At 48.4% G+C, this 20,976-nt stretch overlaps 1 protein-coding gene and 1 long non-coding RNA gene across 6 annotated transcripts in view; one reads left to right on the top strand and one right to left on the bottom strand.

The window, feature by feature from the left end:
* Positions 1-20,976, bottom strand: part of EPB41L4B (erythrocyte membrane protein band 4.1 like 4B) — a 149,143-nt gene that overhangs the window by 68,848 nt on the left and 59,319 nt on the right. For 4 of the 5 annotated variants that reach the window (XM_084776109.1, XM_084776107.1, XM_084776108.1 and 1 more), the window contains exons 7-15: positions 18,795-18,915; positions 17,664-17,751; positions 17,418-17,506; positions 17,024-17,093; positions 16,764-16,933; positions 13,365-13,474; positions 11,135-11,165; positions 7,934-7,967; positions 3,985-4,049 (exon numbers count right to left, since the gene is read on the bottom strand). In XM_084776109.1, the coding sequence (XP_084632235.1) occupies positions 3,985-4,049; positions 7,934-7,967; positions 11,135-11,165; positions 13,365-13,474; positions 16,764-16,933; positions 17,024-17,093; positions 17,418-17,506; positions 17,664-17,751; positions 18,795-18,915 (778 nt within the window). Of the gene's footprint in view, positions 1-853; positions 2,446-3,984; positions 4,050-7,933; positions 7,968-11,134; positions 11,166-13,364; positions 13,475-16,763; positions 16,934-17,023; positions 17,094-17,417; positions 17,507-17,663; positions 17,752-18,794; positions 18,916-20,976 lie in introns of those variants that run through there. The other variant, XM_084776110.1, reaches the window with a different exon arrangement.
* On the top strand, positions 10,757-12,341 carry LOC311594466. Its single transcript, XR_014778100.1, has 2 exons — positions 10,757-11,037; positions 12,248-12,341. It is a non-coding gene; the product is annotated as an uncharacterized lncRNA (long non-coding RNA).

Consider the following 20,976-nt stretch of genomic DNA (forward strand, 5'->3'; position numbering starts at 1 on the left):
CAGGTGCGTCTGTGCAAGAGGGAAGACTCCCGCACGGCAGTGCTGGGAAGAACTATGAAGGAAGCAAAGCTGAGCAGAGGTGTGGACTGCGTGGGTGTGGGTGGCAAGAGAGCTGTGGCTGGTGTACATATTCGTACCCTTAGCAGAAGAGAACCAGAGGAGAGAGGAAAGCGTGCATTCCAGGAGCGTTGGTCAAAGATAAATTTGATTTTTTTTTCTCATGTGGGGTTTCATCTGCACAACGGACATCAACGTTGAAGTGTCGGTGCATAAACTCAGACAGATAGGCTGGGCTGAAGACAGTGGTTTTCAGAGTCAACAGCATTATAAAATATGACAGGAAGGAGGGGATTCTAGGAGACTGGTTAAGTGAGAAAAGTCAAGAACAGAGAAGAGATGCCCTGAGAAACGCCAACTCCCAATACGAATAGAAAGACGAGGCTACAAGAACAGTCACCAGTAGCTAAAAGTCCCCTGAGATAAAGGTAAGTGTCCACTTCACAGTCAGATGTCCTATAGAAGCAGCTAATTAAGCCCCCTCGTTAGTTTAAGCAGAAAGGTTCTTATTGAGGGCATTGGATCATCTTTAATTAGCCACAGACACAGCCAGGAAGAGGTAAGCAACCAATGTGCCCTTCACCGCCTAGGAACAGGTATTACAAACTCTTCCAGAGATGCCTCAGAGAAAGAAGCATCTCAGCCACTGTGCTTACAGGAGCCTCACTGTGGATGGTGTTGTCCCACACCACGTCACGGAAGGTTCACCTTCAGACACCCGGGAATCAACTGGACTATGAGTGAGATCAAGGAGAGACTTCTGTGCAGAAGAATCAATGAAATGAAGATGGAGTCGGGGGAAAAAAAAAAGTAGAAATAATCTTTATTACTTGGAGACACATTGTAAAACATGTTAGCAGTGAGATGAAGAGACCCAGAACATGTTTATTCCAATGCAGTACATACACCGGGGATCTGAACACCTGCTGAAGTGGAACACATCCGTAAACATGCATCTTGGGGGGAGTTTATAGGTGGACGGTCTACTCCCCAGTACAAGTGTGCAGATGACTCCCTCCTCCTCAAGAGACTTTCATAAGGGTTAGATTTTAGCAAGAAGAGATGTTATTAACACATGCCCAAGGGCTTAAAAGAGACCAAATTAAAATTACATATATTAAAGTGACACAAAATTGATAGATTGCACAAAAACAAGGTGGGAAGAGCATCCTGGGGCTGCCTATGAAGAGAAAAGGGGGTTTGATGCACTACTTGAAATGGGGTAAATAAATACTTTGGTACAGATGTCACCATAGAAGACAACATATTGCTCTGGGGTTCTACAGAAGGAAGGGGCCATGTGCGTCTCTCTGTGCAACACACTCTTTGGCACGACGTCCAGGGACCTGACAGGCTCTCCCTTTCACCCTCGCTTCATCTCGACTGCACGCTGCTGCTGTTCAAAGGAGTTAAGTCTAGGGTGGCATCCAGCCTCTATTCTGACAGCAGTCACAGTGGTGTCTTCTGAAATCACCCAAGTTAGCAGCAGCGGTCACTGAGGCGTTACAAATCACCCTTATAGTTGAGAAGTAAATTGCAGTGAACATGCTATGCAACTGGTGGTCAGCATTGGGGCTCAAGTCCACACTCGCTAACCCGCTTAAAGACGTCCAATTCCGAGCCTCTCTGTGCTGATGTAACGTCTAATGCGTTTTGTCATCTTTACTGAGCTTCCATTACTGAGGGGGCATTACAGTTGCTTTTATGGGTACGTAGGTCTGAATGCATGTTCTCAGGTGGGTGAGAAGTAAGATATTAATAAATCACAGAACAGAGAGGACCCCGGGAGGAAATGAAACCGAGGAAAGGGAGGTGCTCTAGCCGAGGTCACACAGCAGTGGAGGCTAGACCCTGGCAATCTCCATCCCCACAACAGTACTAGGTGCCACGCTTTGGTTTGTTGGTTGGCCTTCTGTGGTCCCCGCTGGCTAAGTACCAGACTATCGGGTACACAGTGTAATGATAAGAGACTTTTACTTCAGCTTTAAAATCAGAATACCAAATGATTCCTGAGCCTTTAGCTACCTTCATGATTGAGAATGCAGTCCACAGTAAATCATGGCTATCTACGGCAGTCATCTTCCGATGTTTGCACGGACATTAAAAGCACTACTTAAAGACACTTGTACAAACACGCCCATGTGATGACAGGACGCTTCTCACAGAACGCAATGGCACCATGGCGGTGACCAGAAGTAAGAGGCTTCAGTCTCTCAAAGTGCGGTCATGAGTTTGTCCCGGTACGTGACACTGTATGTCCCTCCTAAGTTCCTCTGGTTCTGGTCGTGGACATAGTCAAAGTGGCCGTCATCTCCACTGGCTGAGGCTTTCCAGTGTGGCCTGTCATCCTGAAAAGATGGCTTGTTCTGTTTGCAGATGGAATGGTTACTGGGAGAATGGAAGACAATTCAGAAATGAGCGAGGTCAAGCATGCACGCACTCGCAAAGGAAGTGTATGTGTGTGTGGGGGGGGGGGGGAGTGAGTCGGGTGCCTGACACACGAGCAGCCTAGACACCTCAGAATGTTAAAAAACAAACAAACAAACCCATGTGGTGTGATCATCTACCAGTTTTGAAGCTGATAAAAGCCGTTTCTGGACAAGTCATGGTTTTGCAAGAGGTCTGGTGGTCAGGTTGGTCCAAGGAAGGTTAAGTGAGGGGAGCCTCCTGAAACCTGTGATGCAAGTGTGGACCAATCAACTCCCCTCAGGACGCCAACTCTAGAGAGCTCTACAACACTGAGCGCTGGGTGCCACCTGCGGTTCAGCTACAGAAGGTCTGGCATGGGGCTGAGCTGTGGCTCTCAGGGGACACTAAATCCTGCCTTCAGCACAGCCACCTCAGAGGGAAACTGCTGCCTCTGGGTGAAGAGTAGGCCACGGCATGCTACAGAGGGAAAGCACGCAGACAAGACAGGCAGTACTAGGAATGAAGTCTGTCTAAACCAACGTTAACAAGACGCTACCTCTTCTAAGCCTTATCTACTCGTCATGTCTGAAAATTAAGCTACCTTTGTTTGAACCACACGAAGATTTAGAATTATCACCCACTAGCTGAATTCGCCCTAAAATGCTACGTGAATATCAAACTGTTAATAATGTAAGGCTGTATTGCTGTGCTACGAGATTCCCCAACAGACTTTTACCTTGCTTGCTCAAGGCACATTTGTTTCTACTGATTCGCTCTCCATGCTCCCTCCCCCAGGGAGCAAGGCTCACAGCTCCACCCTGGTGCAACCTGAATTCGCCAACTACGCTTCTGAAATAGCTGGCCACATAAATGCCAATAAGACTCATCAAACACGCAAATCTTAAGAACATGTCTGCTCCCCAGGGGTGGGTGGTCCTGATTCCAAATAGCATGGCAGGTGCCAGGTCACTCATAGGACAGTGGCAGGAGACACTGACATTTTTGTAAACTGAGTTTCACTGAAATACAATCATGCATTCTCATTGCTTACTGTTGCCTTCAGACAATAACCATAATGCTGAAAATCCAGGCTTTTCTTTGAGGAAACAGTTTAATGACCCCCAAGTAGGAGAAAAAAACAAAACACAACTCATTGTTACCAAAGAAAACATTGACCTCATTCCTAAGGGGTAAAAATCCCTTAAAAAAAAAAAAGCATAATCTCCAGCTTTAATCACATTCCAAGAAAATAAGTTCTCAGAATAAGAAAATGTTACTTGGAAATCTTAAGCAACATCTCTGATATAAAACCAAACCAAAATATTTGTGGGTTAGACTTGAAAAAAAAAATCTGTTACTTCACCAAGACTGGTTGCTTCCTTCCTTTGTTCTGAAAAACATCCATTTCTGCCCCCTGGTCAGGCTACCCTGAGGGTTGGTTGTTCCTTCGGCCTAGAGTGCGGCCTTCAGGAGATGAGAGAACTTCCTAAAGCTCTATAAACTAACTGTCCAACTCACCTGACATTGGGAGAGTGAGGGCGCCACCTGGGTTGGCTGGGGTGGATGTTGGGATGGTACGGAGGCTGGAAAGGAAACACCAAACTTGATTACTCAGTGACCTTTGGATTTCAATAGCCGCCATCTCCTTTGCTTTTTCTTGCAATGGCACCCACCTCAGAAGCCTGGGGGCTGTGAAAAGGAAAGCTGTAACCAAGCCCTGGGGGGGAGGAGGTGGCTGGACCTTTCCCAGGATGATCTTGTTTCTCTCACTAACAAAAGCTGGGAGGTTGGTGGGGTGGGGGGTGGGGGTGGGGTGGAACCGAGTGTTTGGCTCACCAACTACCATCTCCAGAGAGCTACACCTGACTCAAAGGAGGATACCCAGCATGTCCCGGTCAGACAATGCTTCTCTCTCAAGGAAGTGAATGCCAGAAAGATGGGGTGAGTGGCTTCTCTCTTCAGAAGCCACTTTTGTTGTTTTGTAGGTGACGACAGGCATGCGTAACAGCAGCGCTTGGTTGGCACACAGACAAGGGCTGGAAGGACAGGGTAATGAGAGCAACAGTGTTTCCAGTGTGTGAACAGTAACATCATCAGGAGGACTGGTGAGATGCGTGGACTGGAGGAAGAAGGGTGGGAAGACAAGAAAGTAGATGCCTATGAAACCTGTATGGGCCTGGAGGGAAGCCGGCTGTCATTGCACTTTGCACCTGCAGAGGGCAGCAGCCCTGGACATTGCCAGAAGCCATGGGGCTTCTCAAGGCTAAACTAGCTACAGGGAAAAATTTGCCGCTGCCCCCTGCCTCCCCGCCCAAAAGTAACTGCAATTGTGCCACCATTAATCTTTTAATTATTTCTTCCCGTCCTCCTCCTTACCCCTGCTGCTGTGGCTAATAAGCAGTGGCCTGCTTTCTGTTGCAGAATTTCTCAGCAGTTCTATTCATCTGATTTTCATGGCTGAGATGCCCTCCCGCTGCCTATTCTGTATTCCGGTATATGCTTCTTTTCTCCTTCAAAGCACCTGTCAGCAGGCTGCACCCCAGAGGACATGGTTCTGGGAGTGGAATCTGCAGGGGTACGTCTGCATCACGGATCTGGTGCGATCTCCTCTATCTTGTCTCTTTTAGGGGATACCGAAACCCAAACCCATGGAGTTTGGGTGATTAGCTCAAGCCAGCCACTCCCAGGCTGAGTCTCCAACTAGAAACTACTAACCTATGGCTAGCCCTGCTAGTCTTTCCCGCTTTTAAATGTACCTGGATTTGCCAGCGAGAGGCAGAACCCTCATCCAAGACTTAGGGGGGAAAAAAAACAAGATTCCAGAACCTTCCTTGGTACACCTCCTACTCAGATGCTCCGTCGACAATGAGGAAGGTTTGTGTAGCTCTATGCTTGTAGCAATAACAGAGAAAAGGGGAGGCATATTTACTGGAATTTCGGGGACAATAGAGAACTGCCCCCACCGCAAACGACAAGTGTCCTCACTAAGAACATGGCCGTCTATCCTCTGCAGCTGGCTGACTCTGTAGCGCTAAGAATGAGCTAATGCTCCATGTCGCCCAGTTCTCGGCAACCCTTCACAGCATCGTGATGTGACCAGGCCACCTATCAGGACATCCTCCTCCCATCCACTTACAATCAAACTCTGATGGGAAACCCAGGGCTGCTAAGACTGGTCAAGTACATGGGGCCCCTAGAAACTATGTGGCAAGATCCAGAACTAGAGTGTCACAAACCTGCTGTGAACAAACACAGCCCTGGGTGCTCACCACTAGCAGATGCAGGAGGAGGCAGGGGTCATGGCAAGTGGGGCTGCTTTACTGTCTGTCCGTCTTATCTTTCTTTCTTTTCTTTCTTTCTTTCTTTTTTTTTTTTTTTAGATAGAGTTTCTCTGTGTAGCCCTGACTATTGTGGACTCACTCTGTACACCAGGCTAGCCTTAACCTCATAGCAATCTGCCTGCCTCTGCCTCCAAAGTGCTGGGATCCAAGGCATGCGCCACTACTTTTTCTTCTCATTCTCTCGCCTCCAAGCATCAGCAGCTTTTCTCTTTCCCCAACATTCTAGTTGTACTAGACATCCCTGAACAAACAGCAGTCTGTGAATAAGAAGCCCAAGACCCTAAGGAAGATGAGAGAGGGAAAACAGTATTCCTTCCCCAAGGTTCAACAACGTGTGAATTCATGCTCAGTTCTTTAGAAACAATCTGGGAACCTCCTAAGGACCACAGTGGGCATCTGGGTCATCTATAGAAAGGACACCTACAGCAGTGAAAGACCATGGAATGGGACAATTAGAATAAAGCTTCAAGCTGAAATCATTTATGGAACAGCACTGTTACTTGACATTCACAGCCAAATACAACGGCCCAGACACTTGGGAGGAGAGATGCTACGGGCACTTGCTCAGGACAAGGTTGAACACGTGTGATGCCTTGGGAGGTGATTAGGTCTTTGGGGGTCTTCAGAGGGGCCCTGGTTAGTTCTCCTGAGAAGAGCAGTACAGGTCCCCCCTCTTTGCACTGGCTCCCCATCTCACCATGCAATCTCTTCCTCCACATACACTCCTACTCTTATGCCACAAATCCGTCCCGAGCCGGGTGGAGGCCAATACTACTGTTGAACCTCCAGGGCCACAAGTTAAATGAACTTTTACTTTATAAAGTACACTGTATGGGGTATTTTGTCATAGCACCAGGGAAAAAAAGTTAGGAGTCGTCAGACATGGACCTCTGCCTTTAAGCAAAAGCAAATGACTGCCCAGGGAACCAAGGCACATACCATCCACCCAAGAGCCACCTTAGGAGCTCTGAAGTCTATGCATGCCAAGTTCCTAATCCTCAAGTTTCTGCTCAGCCTTTAAGGAGTGAGACTGAAGCGCTGGCTAGTCTTTTAATGCTGGCCACGTGGCTTTAAGGGCTGAGTTGCACTGGAGCTGGGAGCTTCCAACTTAAAAGAAAAGGAGGAAGGGACAGGAACGTGAAGGATACCACAGCAAACAGATAAGAGGCGAAGATCTCCAGGAGGATGAGCATAGGCTGGCAGCACAGGCAAGAACCCAAAGGCAACTACTCTACCGTTGAGAGGCAAGCACAGGCTGTGACAGGAGCAGGGGGAGTAAGGAGTCAGGGCAGGCTACGGAAGGCCAGAGAGGGCTGCCCACAGCGGCTTGCTGCAGGCTGGGCTACTGAGGGCTTTGGCGGTAGTGGGTAGGAAGGTAGGAGGCACTGGCCCTGGCTTGTATTACCTTGAAAGAATACTACACTAGGCATGGAAACTGATGGGCCTGGTGTTTGACAAGATGGGTTCTAGAAATAAATAATGCCTCCAGTGGTGTCAGTGAGTTACCATGAAAAAGGGTGGGGGGGTGGGGGGGGGACACCAACAAAAAAGAAAGCAACAAACCAAACCAACCAACCCCTTCTGGCCATGGTGGCACATGCTTTAAATTTTAGCACCTGAGAGGCAGAGACAGGTGGATCTGTGTAAGCTTAAGACTAGTGAGTTCCAGGACAGCCCGAGGCAGCCCTCATCTCACACATATAAACAAACAAAACATGTTTCCTCAATATTTCTGCACCCAAGAAGGCAAATGAGGGAAGCAGCAGGGTCTCCCGAATATTTGACTAAAACCTCCCCTCTGGATGCCTGTCTCGAGGGCTTGTGTTCGCTAGGCCCACAGCATACTTCCACAAAAGCATGCACTTGACTGTTGCTAAGAGGCTATGCTTGACCAACCAGAATCATAACTACATGTTCCTGGCACTCGCAGGTTAACAAGGTTAAAAACAGGCCCTTCAGAGGACCAGGAGGGGGACCGGGTCAAGATAGAAGGATCTGTATTTTAGAATATCTGGAGAACAACAAGAAGAATGAACCAAACCCTAACAAGGATATACAATTCCTACCGACTGCTCATCGCACAAAACTCAGAAACTTTAAGAAGCTTCTCCAAAACAGCATCTCACCTGGTAATTATGGACTTCAGGATTTGTTTTAGAGCTAAAAGGAAAAAGAAAAACGTCATATTAAAAGTTGCAAGGAGGCATTAGGATGGATCTACTCAACAGCCGTAGCTAATCCTACAGACTCTGTACTCCATTAGGAATGTCCGCACACCATTTCTTTTTTGGTTACTAGGCTTATGGGAACATGTGTAAGTGTATAATCAAGGAAACCACAAATACCAACTTTCACTCACCACTTCAAGGCTCACCAGCATAAACACCCCGGCAGTATGCCAAGTGCAGTGGGACATACTTGTGTTTCTTTTCAGCAGTGCAAACCAAGGAGATTCAGCTCCCATTGCAGGTCTGCCCTGGCACTGCCTCTAGTGAGGTACAGAGCTTCTCCCAGTTGGAGGGAGAGGTACCGGCTTCATCAGGAAGCTTGCCCCCAGAGAGAATGAGGAAGCTTACTAAGAATCACTGGCCAGCCAATAGCTAAGCCAGGGTTGACTCAACATCTGCTCAGACCCAAAGCCTATTTTCTTTCTACCAAATCCATAAGCAAGAAACACTGCAGCTTACAATCCCTGAGAATTCAAAGCAGTCTGAGGGCCTGCGGAAAAGTTCAGAGCTCGAGTGTGATCTAACTTGATTAGAATCTTTTTTTTTTAAGACTCTTATCTTAATTAGAACTAGCTTGGCAAATATATAAACATATGCATACATAAATATGTATGTGGAATATATATGTATGTGTGTGTGTATGTACACAGAGAGGGACAGATACCAAGAGAAATAGAGAAATTTGTTGCATAGATGCAAACTCAGCACCTATCAGAAACCTCACAACCCCAGAACAATCACTGGGCAGTCACCGTTGCTAGGTACCGCTGCTAGGGTGGCTAGGGTGTCAAGCCTGGAATCAAGGTTTATTACCTCTCTAACAATGGGAGGGAGGCACCTTTGTTCTGAGTCTCACACTGGGTCTGCCTTTAGCTTTCAGAGGGGACTTGTAGTGAAGCCAGGCTCTGACCCAGACCGCCTAGATCGGATCTCAGCAGGTGGGCAAAGGGTTCTACAAGGAGCGCTTTTTCCAGCAGTACCTCTGCAGGTCCCAGCACAACTTCATCCATGGTTCCCACAGAAATTCTACTCACTGGGCTCCCACAGGCTGGAAAGAGCAATTGAACAGCTGTGAACAGTGGTTATTAGCTCATTTGTTCCTAAAGGGTATATTTACTGACACTTTGGTGTCTGTGTGTGTGGCGGATTTTTTTAAATGTTTGTTTTCATTCCCAATATATAATCTCCTCTAGATTCTAAGAGGGAAGTGTCACTTTATCAGATAAATACAAACAAACAATCATCTCCTAAGAAAGCAGGCAATACTGTAGCTTACAGTCTGAGAATTAAAAGCAGGGTCTGACAGGCTAAAGGAGGTCAGTGGTTTTCAGCATCCTACTTGCGGAGACCCTAACTGCCAGAGACCCTGAGACGTAGGGCACACCTGCAGACCTACAACTACCCATCCTGAGAGCACTGCACCCCATGCCCCCCACCTCAGGGGACAATGGACAGCAGTTCAAAAGGATTGGCCTACTCCATCATCAGACACAGAAGGCAGATAGCATGACCAGGCCAGCACGTCCCTGTAAACACACCCTGGAGCCTGAGGCTGTGCTAACTTGCTCTCCAGAACCTGAGGGTCCTTGAAGGGGTCGCAGAGTTTCCTAAAGTGTAGGGGGGGGAGCTAATGAACAGGTGGGCCTTAGTCCTTCCCTCCCCACAAGTAGCGCTCTGATTTGGTTTTGTTTGCTTCAGGCTTCTTGGGGATGGTGGTGGAATGTAAAACTCACAAGCTTAAACAGATGGGGAGAACACTGGCCTAGTCCAAGCTCCTTGCCTGCAAGTGAGGAAAAGGTAGCACAGCAAGCAGAAGGCCAAGGCTCTAGGCTGCGTTAGAAAAAGCTGTTACAGAGAGAGACCCTGAGGCCTCAGTTGCTAGCTCTGGATGCTAGCCAGGATAGTGGCGGCCCCTGATCTCACGCCCTGTCTGCCAGGATGAGGGCACATAGCACAGGCCAGATGTATCTGTCTCATCAAAGGCCACCACCACCCTTGCCCCATCAACCCTGAGGCCTCAGGCTGCAATTCAGAACCAAGAGGCCACTAAGTATTCCCTCACAGGACAGCTGTGTCTAGCAAGTCAAGCTTACAAAGGAAGACCAGTGGTCTCAGACAAGGGAAGAAAGAAAGGGTAACAGGTAGGGCAGAGCCTCTCACCTGGAGGTCACAAGGGCCTGACCAGGAAGCCCAATTCCCCATATGCGTACATATGTTTTCATAAGGCCCAGGGCGATCCTGCCTAAGGGGACATCATCAGGTCATTCCAGACACAGGCAGGGTCAGGAACACCTGCGCTAGGGAAGAGGCAGCCAATTCCACCCATGGTCTAAATATGGCTGACTGGTCCTTACGAATAAAGTTTTATTAAATCACAGCCATGTTCATAGTGTTTGCATATTGTTTACAGCTGCTTCGGTGTTGCTATATTTGCAAAGTCCCATTTTGGAGATTTTCAGTCTTGTGACATTATTTTCCTACAGAAACTCTGGAGGAGGCTTGTTTATTGCTTTTTATTATGGTCGTATGTCTGTGTGTGGCATGGTGCACGTGGGGGGTCAGCTCAGAGGGCGGCTCTGTGGAGTCATTTCTCTCTCTCCACCTTTACGTGGATTCCAGGGATTTAATGTCAGTCTCAAGGCTAGCACAGCAGGCACCTTTATCCACTGAGCCATCTTGCCAGCCCCCCACCCCCACCCCCACCCCCACCCCAGTGGTGTTTAATGTCTCCTAAAACAGAAACAATCGGCACCTGTTGCCGTGGAACCTTTGCGCAGCAGAGAGGCCTTCAGTCCCTGCCCTTGCCTGCCACACGATTGCTACACGTGTTGCGTGCGTGCCACCTTAGCACAGTGACAACAAACAAAGCCGCTAGGCTATTCAAACAAAGCAGCTGTTTTGCAAGAAGAAAGTCTTGGAACATTCTGTTGTGTGCTTATTGAAAGCTGAAAGGATGGTACGGCCAGGGCAGCAGAGAAAGGAAAAGAAAACTTATCAGGTGAGTCACTTGCTTTTAATTGTATTAGGGAAAAAGTCAACATTGCAAACAAACCGGGTAATTAGAGGGGGGAGCTGTTCGGGGAGTCTGGGGTTACTTACCAGAGCTGAGCAGCAATCACTGGGTTGCTTGCTGTAAAGGAAGGATGGAAAGTTACACAGAACTTCAAAACATTGGCCACGTAAACAATGCACAGAGAATAACTGGACAGAGACCTCTCTGTTTAAGTGCGCCTCATCTCAAGTCAGGCTGCCCTAACCTCCAGCTACCTCCTCCCTGAGGACTTGCATAGATAGCCCTCCCTCCAATTCTGCACACAGGCAGCGGTCCTGGGCAACTCTCAGAGCAGGCTCCCGGGGCAGGGTGCACTGGTATGCAGACACACCCGGAGGCAACCACAGGTCAGTCCTCGCTCCGCTCTGGAGAACAGAGTCCTAGATGGAGACGGAAAAGCAGTAGAACACAATCAAGGGTGAACTCTCAGCAGGCATCTATGGAAGAACTCAGAGGCAATTCTGATGGATGGGGCAGAGGCAGAGCCTGCGCGATGGGGCTCATGTTTATTCAACTATACCTCAATTAATATTTTTCCTTTCTCTGTGAGTGACGCTGGGAATTGAACCCACAGCCTTGATGCTACGGAGCTGTATCCCAACTCCCCCCTGCCCATTTTCTTTTGATGGGGGCAGAGTTTTATGTTGCTCAGGTTGGCTTCAAATACTATGTAGCTGAGGATGCCTTTGAACTTCTGATCTGCCCACTTCTACCTCCCAAGTGTTGAGACTATAGGTTTATTAGACAAAACTGGGGGGTGGGATCCAGGGTTTCATTTGAGGTAGGCAAGCATGCTACTAACCAAGCTAGACCCCCAGCTCTCCTTACTCAGCCTCAGCTTCAAGAAGGGCATGCCAGGGGAGATTATTCAAAGCTTTACCTACAAGATGCTAGGCCTCCAGCTAGAAACCATGTCAGTAAAATAAATGGAGAAGGATCTAGAGGAAGCCAGAAAGGAGGGTAAGAAGGGATCTCAGAGCCATGGGTCTCAAACAGCCAGGAGCTATTCAGCAGGGTCCTGCCATCTGCTCCACTTCTAGGGCAGCTACACTGGACGCTTGCTTCCTCCTCATACGCTAGCACACACTTGTGGGTACTGGGTGCTTAAAACTGTATCAAAATAGTGTTTTGTTTTGTTTTGTTTTTTCTTCTTTGGAAAGTTGTTCCCTGGACTGATGTGCTTCTGGGCACCTGTGAGTTGGTGGACAGCGCCCCACCCCCACCCCCAAGTGTGGTTCTACTAATGGAAGCAACGGCCTTACATAAGTTCTCAGGCCTTGCTGCAGGCCGATGCTGCCTGCAGTCACCACCCTCTCTTTGAACATGTTCCCAGTACCTGGCATCTCTTAAAGTTATGCCACATTTTTCTGGGCTCTGGGTTTGTTTGTTTGTTCGTTTGTTTTTGCCTCTACACTAAAGCAGCTGAGAAGGATTTAAGGCCTGTTGACTGTCATGCTCCTGCGCTCATAACAGAAGGGAACGGGGAGACAAAGGTTGAAAGCTTCTCACAGGCACAGGGATATAAGCAGGGTTCCACAGAGGCCCATTAAATCCCAAGTTATGCAAGAAAAATGTACAGAGCAGCCCTAAGAAGCACAGGGAGCGTGCAGAGGCCGTGTGTGAGGACTGTGTTGTAAAAAAGGACAAACAACTTCGTGCTAAGCGGAGTGTGCCGGAGGGAGAAGCAATCCTCGTAGAGAAATGAGCTATGCAGAGCTGCGAGCTAAGATTATGAAACCCAGTTTAAATAGACTAGAAGTCTGGAAGTGCTCATCTACTGCCTGGCACATCCTGGTATCAGGCGCCACACCGGTGGGAGCCACCTCAGTAAGGGACGGAAGGCTCTGGGCATCCTGAACAAGGGGAGAGTAGTGGCCCAGGCTGCACCAACATTCAGGGATGAGCATGTCTGGACCAACTGTGGGGGACCTCAACCCTGTCCCTGCAGCTTCTGCAGTCATTCTCCTGCGGTCACAATTCTGATTAGCATGTGCCCAGTGTCCCCACCAGGAATGGCAAGGCAGTGGAGACAATGGGCGGAAGGACTTTCTATGGGAAAAGGTGGCACTGTTGAGGACCCACGCATAAAATAAGCAGAGAGGCACACTCGAAGGAAGACAGCCAAGAAGAGGGCAGAGTGGGAGAAAGATTAAAGACGACTCGTGACATTCCCAACAGCCTTCCAACACCAGCGGGTAATGGCAGTAAGCGCCTCCTAGCTAACTGACCCGCCAAGCCCTACTGCAAAATGTCAGCAAGGAAGGAGCACCGTACAACCTTTGAATGTGGAATGTCTCCGGGACGGGTAACGTTTGCTAGGCTTCCTCTCAAAGGTGCTGGTTCTTCGCAGTCTGGAGCCATGTGTAGCTTGATACTCTGTCCGCCCGCTGGGAAGGAAATATTTGTCGGCACATTAACGCCAATAACAGCTCTCAGCATACCACAGCTATTGCAAGTGACTTTTTTTTTTCAAGAGCTCCAGTATGCATTTCAACTTAGTATGAACTCACCTGGTAAAGACATGCTAAGTTTAAAGCTTCTATTTGGAAATACAGTCTCCTCTGCCAAGCCAGGCACAGGGGAAGGAATCTTTTTCTACCAAAGGATAAAACCTGCAATTTAAGTACCAGCCCCTTGGTTGCTCAAACCCAGTGGGTCTCGGTCCTTGGATCATTAGATGAAGAAAACACTGACGAAACACCCTACAGACTCTGAGCACTTAACACCTTCTCCTAAACTTTTGTAGCGAAGTCCCTAAACTGAACCTTGCCTTCCCTTGCTATTTGCCAAAGGAAGTGTTTCTGACTTCATAAAGGCTTGCTTTCCAGATTCGACCACTGTGCAGGCAGCTGCAGCTTCCAGGAGGGAGCTGTGCTTTGCTCACACACCCATCACTGCTCCGATCCAGTTGCTTTTGGATGCAGGTTTCTCAGACAGAAGCAGCCAAATGCTACCTGCTCCAGATGCCTCCAAGGGACAACCTCACCTCCAAGCTTCCCTTCCATTTTTACATCTCCTTGAGGAACAAAGGTCACTAGGTCTGAGCCAATTGGAACATTTCCCCCCCCCCCCTAGGGAAAAGCCTGCTTACTTTGGCAATCTCCTCAAATGCCCTCCCCACCCACTCCAAATCCGCATGGCTATGGGCAGACTGCAGTAGCTCCGCGAGCCTCTGCCCTGCTGACATTTCCATCCGCCAATGGCCGTGTGAGGCGATTCTTTTTCCTCAAGGACTTCTTTTCCCCTTCCTTGGAGCATTTAAAAAAATATATATATATTCAAACAGAAACCATTCTTTAAACAGAAACACAGAGCCATTTCCTTGCACTGCGGATAAGTCTGAAGCGAGCAACACTTCTGGCATTTTAAACAGAGTTCAGGAACACGCCATGTGTGGGCTGAGGTTACGGAACCAAGTGAAGGTTTTCTATCATGTAACTGAGACTCTCAGACTCAGGAGTGTATTTAAAATGTACATTCCAGGCTGGAGAGATGGCTCAGTGGGTAAGAACACTGGCTGCTTCCCCAGAGGGCCCAGGTTCAATTCCCAGCAATGACAGAGCAGCTCACAATCATTTTTCTCTAGTTTTAGGACACCAGACACCAAGCACAAACATGTGCACAAACATATGTGTAGACAAAACACTCAGACACATAAATAAGTAAAATTTTAAAAATTAAAGTGCACATTTCAAGGGCTGACACACGTATGTGCACACTCACAGACTCTGTTATAAAGGCTAGATATTTTCATTTTTTTACAGATGTCCCAGAAGTTTTTATGCACTTGTCTTAAACAACGCAAAAGCAAAAATGTGTGAATAAGCTTCAGGCTCTTTTCAGGTTCAAACACACACACACACACACACACACACACACACACACACACACACACGGACTCAGACATACAGACACACACACACACAGACTCAGACACAGACATACACACGGACTCAGACACACACACACACACACACACACACACACGGACTCAGACACACGGACTCAGACACACAGACACAGACACACACACACACACAGACTCAGACACAGACACACACACACACAGGCACGCACACACGGACTGAGACATAGATACACGCACACAGAGACACGCAGACACAGACACACACAGCCCTCATCCTTAGTCATTACAAAATTTCTTGACACTGGCATGTAAAAGGAAACAGGAATATGAGAACTTTAAGAACAAGGGAGGGGGCGATGGCTCACCCAGCAAAGGACTGACACAGCATGATGATCTGTGTTCAGATCACTAGTACAGTGTAAAGGGCAGGGTGTTGTTCCGCCATCTGTAATCCTGGCACTGGGGTGGGGGTGGGGGGTGGAGACGAGCATATCTTTGGAGGTTCCCAGCCTAACTCCATCACTGAGCTGCACATTCAGAAGGAGACCCTGGCTCAAAAACTAAGATGGAGAACAACTGAGGAAGACAAGTACGTCATTCTCAGGTCTCTACAAAAACGTGCACACACGGCATGCGTGTGTGTGTGTGTGTGTGTGTGTGTGTGTGTGTGTGTGTGTACCAGCTGGAAGATGTGCAAACAACACCATACATACATATGTACACAAAGAACTAGCAGCACCAAGGCCAGGTGTGTGGAACACACATATAATCCAGATGGGAGGCAGAGACAGGAGGATCACAAGTTCTAGACCCAGCCTAGGAGAAGGCGGAGAGAGGAGCAGTGGGGAAATCACAAAAGAAAAAGCTGCTCCTCTCTGCTCTACCACTTACTGGCTTGTGAGAGTTTGAGCCTAGTGTGGTTTGATCTGCCTCAGTAAGGCTGCCTCTAGGATGAAGGGTGGGTCATGAGCCGTTCTACTGCAGCCCAGTCCAACAGAACTTCTTCCTACAATGATGCTATGCGCTGCATCTGCCCTACTCATAGGCCGTCCCTACCTTATGTGGCCACTGAACACTGGCAATGTAGCTGCTTAAGACCAAGGACCATAGTTTTCAATGGGTTAAACAGGTGTTCTTTTCAGAAGCATCATGTAGCTAGTGACCACCACACTAGACCGCACAACTGTAGCCAAAGGCCAGGTCCTGGCAAGTTGGTTATTACACGTTGAACACACTTCACCCATAAATCTAAAACATTAAGGGCCCCGGACTCAAATCATTGTAATACCAAATATCAAATATACAAACAGTTCCAAACTGAGAAAAATGCCAACATCTCAAACATGCCTAGCACAAAGCACTTCAGACACAGAATCCTCGCCCTGCCCCCACCCCCCACCCCCCCGGAAGTCAGTCCCATTTTATCAGCAAAGTGATTAAAACCAAAAGAGGTTGTGAGTGGACTAAAATGCAGACCGTAACAAGGAAGTGGGGGTGGGGCACACAACTAAAATGGATGGAGACAAATCTGACGCTACATTCAGCTACAAAAAAAAAGGAGCTGTCAGCCGGGCGTGGTGGCGCACGCCTTTAATCCCAGCACTCGGGAGGCAGAGATAGGCGGATCGCTGTGAGTTCGAGGCCAGCCTGGACTACAAAGCGAGTCTAGGACAGCCAAGACTACACAGAGAAACCCTGTATCGAAAAAACCAAAAAAAAAAAAAAAAAAAAAAAAAAAAAAAAAAAAAAAAAAAAGGAGCTGTCATTCTCCAAGACATATGGTGCTGTATCGTAACGTAATTGCCAACCTGAACCGGAAGCGGGAGCCCAGGCGGATGAAGTCCGACCTGGCGGACTTGCTGTTGCTGGGTGTGCGAAGGCGGAAGAAGGCGTGGTGCTCCACGGCGCACTTCCACAGGTGCTTGCACGTGCGCGCGCTGTCCAGCCTGAACACGAAGGTGTGCTCCTGCTCTCGCCCCTAAGGGAGAAAGCAAAAGTCCTTGTGGGGTGCGCATCCCAGGGGTGCAGGTGAGCGGCGACAAGGCAGACACTGGGGAGCAAGGCCTACCTGGTCATCATCCTCCACCACTACAAGGGTCAGCTTGCTCTTTTTAAAGTCCATTTTGGTGATCTTAGGCCTGGTCAGAGAGAAACCATTTTTTAAAAGGCAGTCTACAGCCAAAATGTCTACACAACAAATAGCTTCCTTTCTACTTATACAAGCTTAGATTGGTGAAGAAAAGAAAAATCATCATTCATTCATTTAAGTATGATTATCTAGTTCAGTGCATCGGCCACACACCCACAATGACAATAGGATGGTGTGATTGTTTGTTTTTGTTTGTTTTTGTTTTTTAAAGCAAATCTGGGTGTTGCGAATACCCCTCAAAATCATCCATCACATAGACTTTCCAACACAAAATAGGAAAAGACATTTTTAATATTAGACAAAACTAAATTACCAAAAGAATAAGCCTATTTTGTTAGCTCCTTCAAAGATTAATATGCCTGTCGGGGTCAGTCCAAGAGAATATTCACAGCCATCTCTTCCCTACAAACAAACGAAGTGACAGTCGGTAGAGGGTTCTAACAGGTCGTCACAGAGAAGAATGTAAAAACAATTTCCTCACCAAAATTTACTTTGTTGGCACACTATGCATTTTTCAGAAACAGCAAAATGAAATGACACAAACACACAGAGCTCTTACCCTGACGACGTGCATGTCCACCCCATACATTTCCAGCCACTTCGCTTTGTTCAGATAGGAGAGTTCCGCCTGGGCAGGGCTCTTTCCCCTTAGAAAACCAATGAGACATATGTAAACTGGGACTCACACTAGCGCAGGGTGTGGAGGGCCCACCGTGCTCTAGAGGGTCTCTCGACAGTGACAGCGCAGGGGTATGGCAGGCCAAAAGTGTCTGTGGTACTTTTCTTTTTCTTTTTCAGATTTTTAAATACTAGTGTTAAGACAATGATCTACTCTGAGGGGTGAGACCCAACTCTGAGAACAAAGTCATTTATGCCACATTCACCCAATACATAAAACTGGGGGGGTCCTGAAGGTGACTTCATACATATTTAAAAATTGTTCCTATGATTAGATTTCATGCCTGCCCCGTGAACCAGGTGTGGACTTTTCAAATGTATCACCAGATTTGTATTCAAAAGTTTCACATTTTGGATTCAGGATTTGGGAGTTAGTGTGATGCTCTGCCTATGTTCTAAAAGGTTTGCTCCAGAATGGCGGTTCTTAACCTGTGGGTGGCCACCCCGACGGGGTCAAAGGACCCATTCACAGGGGTCACCCAAGACCATCAGAAAGCACAGATAGTTACATCATGATTCATAACAGTAGCAAAATTATAGTTATAAAGTAGCAACAAAAATAATCCTGTGGTTGGGGGTCATCACAATATGAGGAACTATATTAAAGGAACTGCACTAGGAAGGCTGAGAGCCACCACTCTAGAAGGTTCTGTTCAGGAAAGACAGGACCTTGTAAGTGCAGCATCTCCTCATTATCCACACCTGGGGTGTCACTAGCAAGCAACAATCAAACCGGGCAGGATCTGTATGTTTCAGAGACCAAAAGCCAGCATGGCTTGACCCTTTATATACATTTCTCAGAAGAGAGGTGACACACAGGCCTTTGGGAAACAGGTGTGAAGAACAGGAGAGAAGTGACAACCTGGAGCCGTGGCTTTCTGGTCACTAACTGAGCAACTCTCTGTGAGACAAAGGTCACGCTGTCATGCAACAGTTGGTCAGCAGGGTCTGACGAACACAGAGCAGGAAATAAATAGGCAGTGCAGACCACGCGAGAGGTGCACTGAGGTACCTGTACTCTTTCCATCTCTGGAAGATATCGAATTCCATGGCTTCTGTCTGATTTGGGATGAACCGAAACTCAGACACAAGCTCTGGCGTGTGTTCCGGGAGCTCACACTCCCCCAGCTCCGCTGTGCAGTTCATAAAAGGGAGGAAAACAGGAGACATTGAATACATTGGGTTATGGCTGCAACTGAGTCCAAAGGCCTTCTTTCTGATCAGAAAGCACAGGCGCCCCTGATGCAGAGCCCCCTCATTTTATGAGGTCCCGTCAGAGTTCCTGGGAGTCGTTCTAGCACCCTCCCCACAGAGAAGTACACCATCATCCTAGTCATTACTGGCTTTCTCCTCGCTGCTTCCCCCACCTAGGGAGGCCTGGCTCACATTTCCCCCAGAAAGTGGAAATCTGCAATAAAAGGTGATTGCAGGCAGTGAGGATCTGCCGGGGAACATCTTCTGCACAGGGCTCTCGTTAAGCATAGGTCAGAGCAGCACTTTAGTGTTCGCAGGGCTCGGGGAGGATGGATCAAGAATTTGGTGCCTGCAGAAACCGAGTGAGGGATAAAGGAGCAGTGAGGGAGGGTGAGCAGGCTGCAGAAGCGACTGCAGCAAGTCCAGCAGAACGGAGAAGAGAGAGGGCCGGGCACGAGAGGAAACGCAACAGGAACCTGCCAGGCAAAAGCCCTACATGGTTCTTGCTCCTGACAAGCAGCAAAACAGAGGGCACAAAAGCAAAGACACGGTGGCCCCAGCCCTTTGGGGTATGCATGAGAACATTCACCTCACCCCTTCAGACCTCAGCATAAAAGAGAATTCCCCCAGTTTCCTCTATAACCTGATTACAGTAAGTGTGGGCTTCAGGCTAGCAAGTGTAGATGCCACTTAGAGGCTGGATCACCACGCAGACTTGCGTGCCCATCCCCCCTAGTGTCACTGCCTGCCATTCCTTGGAAAGGCACTGATCCATAACGCTTGTTTTTGAACTTGGAATGCGAAAGAATCAAGGGTGGGCTCACTGAGACACAACATCACGGGGCCCCAGGTCCAGAACTGAACGCAGCTGTGGGGGACCTTCAACTTCTCATCCTCCTACCTTTACCTCTTGAGAGCAGCACCATGCCTGACTATGTGGTCCTGGGGATGAAACTCAAGACTCCATACATGCTAGGCAAGCACTCTGCCTACCAACTGGGCTCCCTCCCCAGCCCATCGACGTGATGCTGGCATAGCTAGCCTGGGAAGGGGAGAAAACTTGGACCCTGATGTCTCCGACACCAAATCTGCCAGTGGACCGAGCCACACATGCTTAGGAACCTGCAAGGTCAGCAGCAACACCCTACATACCTTATACCTTCATATAACCCTCACTGGGCCATGTGTGGCCAGCAGGTGGCTTCTGAGGCCCAACTTTCAGGGGAGGAACTCCACCTGACTTGCAGAATGGATAAAATGTCTGGTAACCAAGTATGTTGTATCACACCCTGAAAGGCCAGCGATGCCATAGGATAGGGTAGGAGGCTGTCATGGTGGAGGTTGGAGCAAGACAAAGTGAGACCCAGTCTCTAAACACTGAGCAAAACAGTTCTTACTCATGCACAGGAAGCAATGAAACCAAATCTAAAGAGACTGTGCCGCCACAAGATAAGGTCTGGCAGAGAGTGGGGGCCCTGACAAATACCTTTCCACTTGAATGCCACCCTTGACATCTCTGACACCAAGACATAGAGGAGTCTGGGTCAGGGCATGCAGCAGCCTTTTACCCTGGGCAAGGGGACACACATGAAATTCTGTTCTAGAAATAATGTATAGCCAGAAAGGGGGGTGGGACTGGCTTCCCCAAGCTAGAGAGCACCACTGACTTCATCCAACGGGTCACTGTGGAGTGAGGTCCAGGCAAGCCCTGAGCTTTGTACAGTCTTGAGAGAGATTGCTGTGGTACCCCATCTACCCACAGGCAAACACGACTCGACAGGACCCTGTGTCTAGCGGTGTCCTAAACTGGATTAAGTATGCCAAAGACACCAGTGAGAAAGAGGGCGGTGTCCCTTCCAGCCTTTGCTGTACTAAGGCAGGCCTGAGTAGCACCCTGGCCACTACTCTGGCTTCCAGGAACATACTGAAAGAAGCTGGCACTCCCAGAACCTCCCAGCTCTGCAGCCAGGCTCTGGCTTTATAAAGGCCATGGAAGGCAA

This window comes from Acomys minous, assembly GCF_964271855.1.
Source record: "Acomys minous genome assembly, chromosome: 1".
Taxonomy (NCBI): domain Eukaryota; kingdom Metazoa; phylum Chordata; class Mammalia; order Rodentia; family Muridae; genus Acomys; species Acomys minous.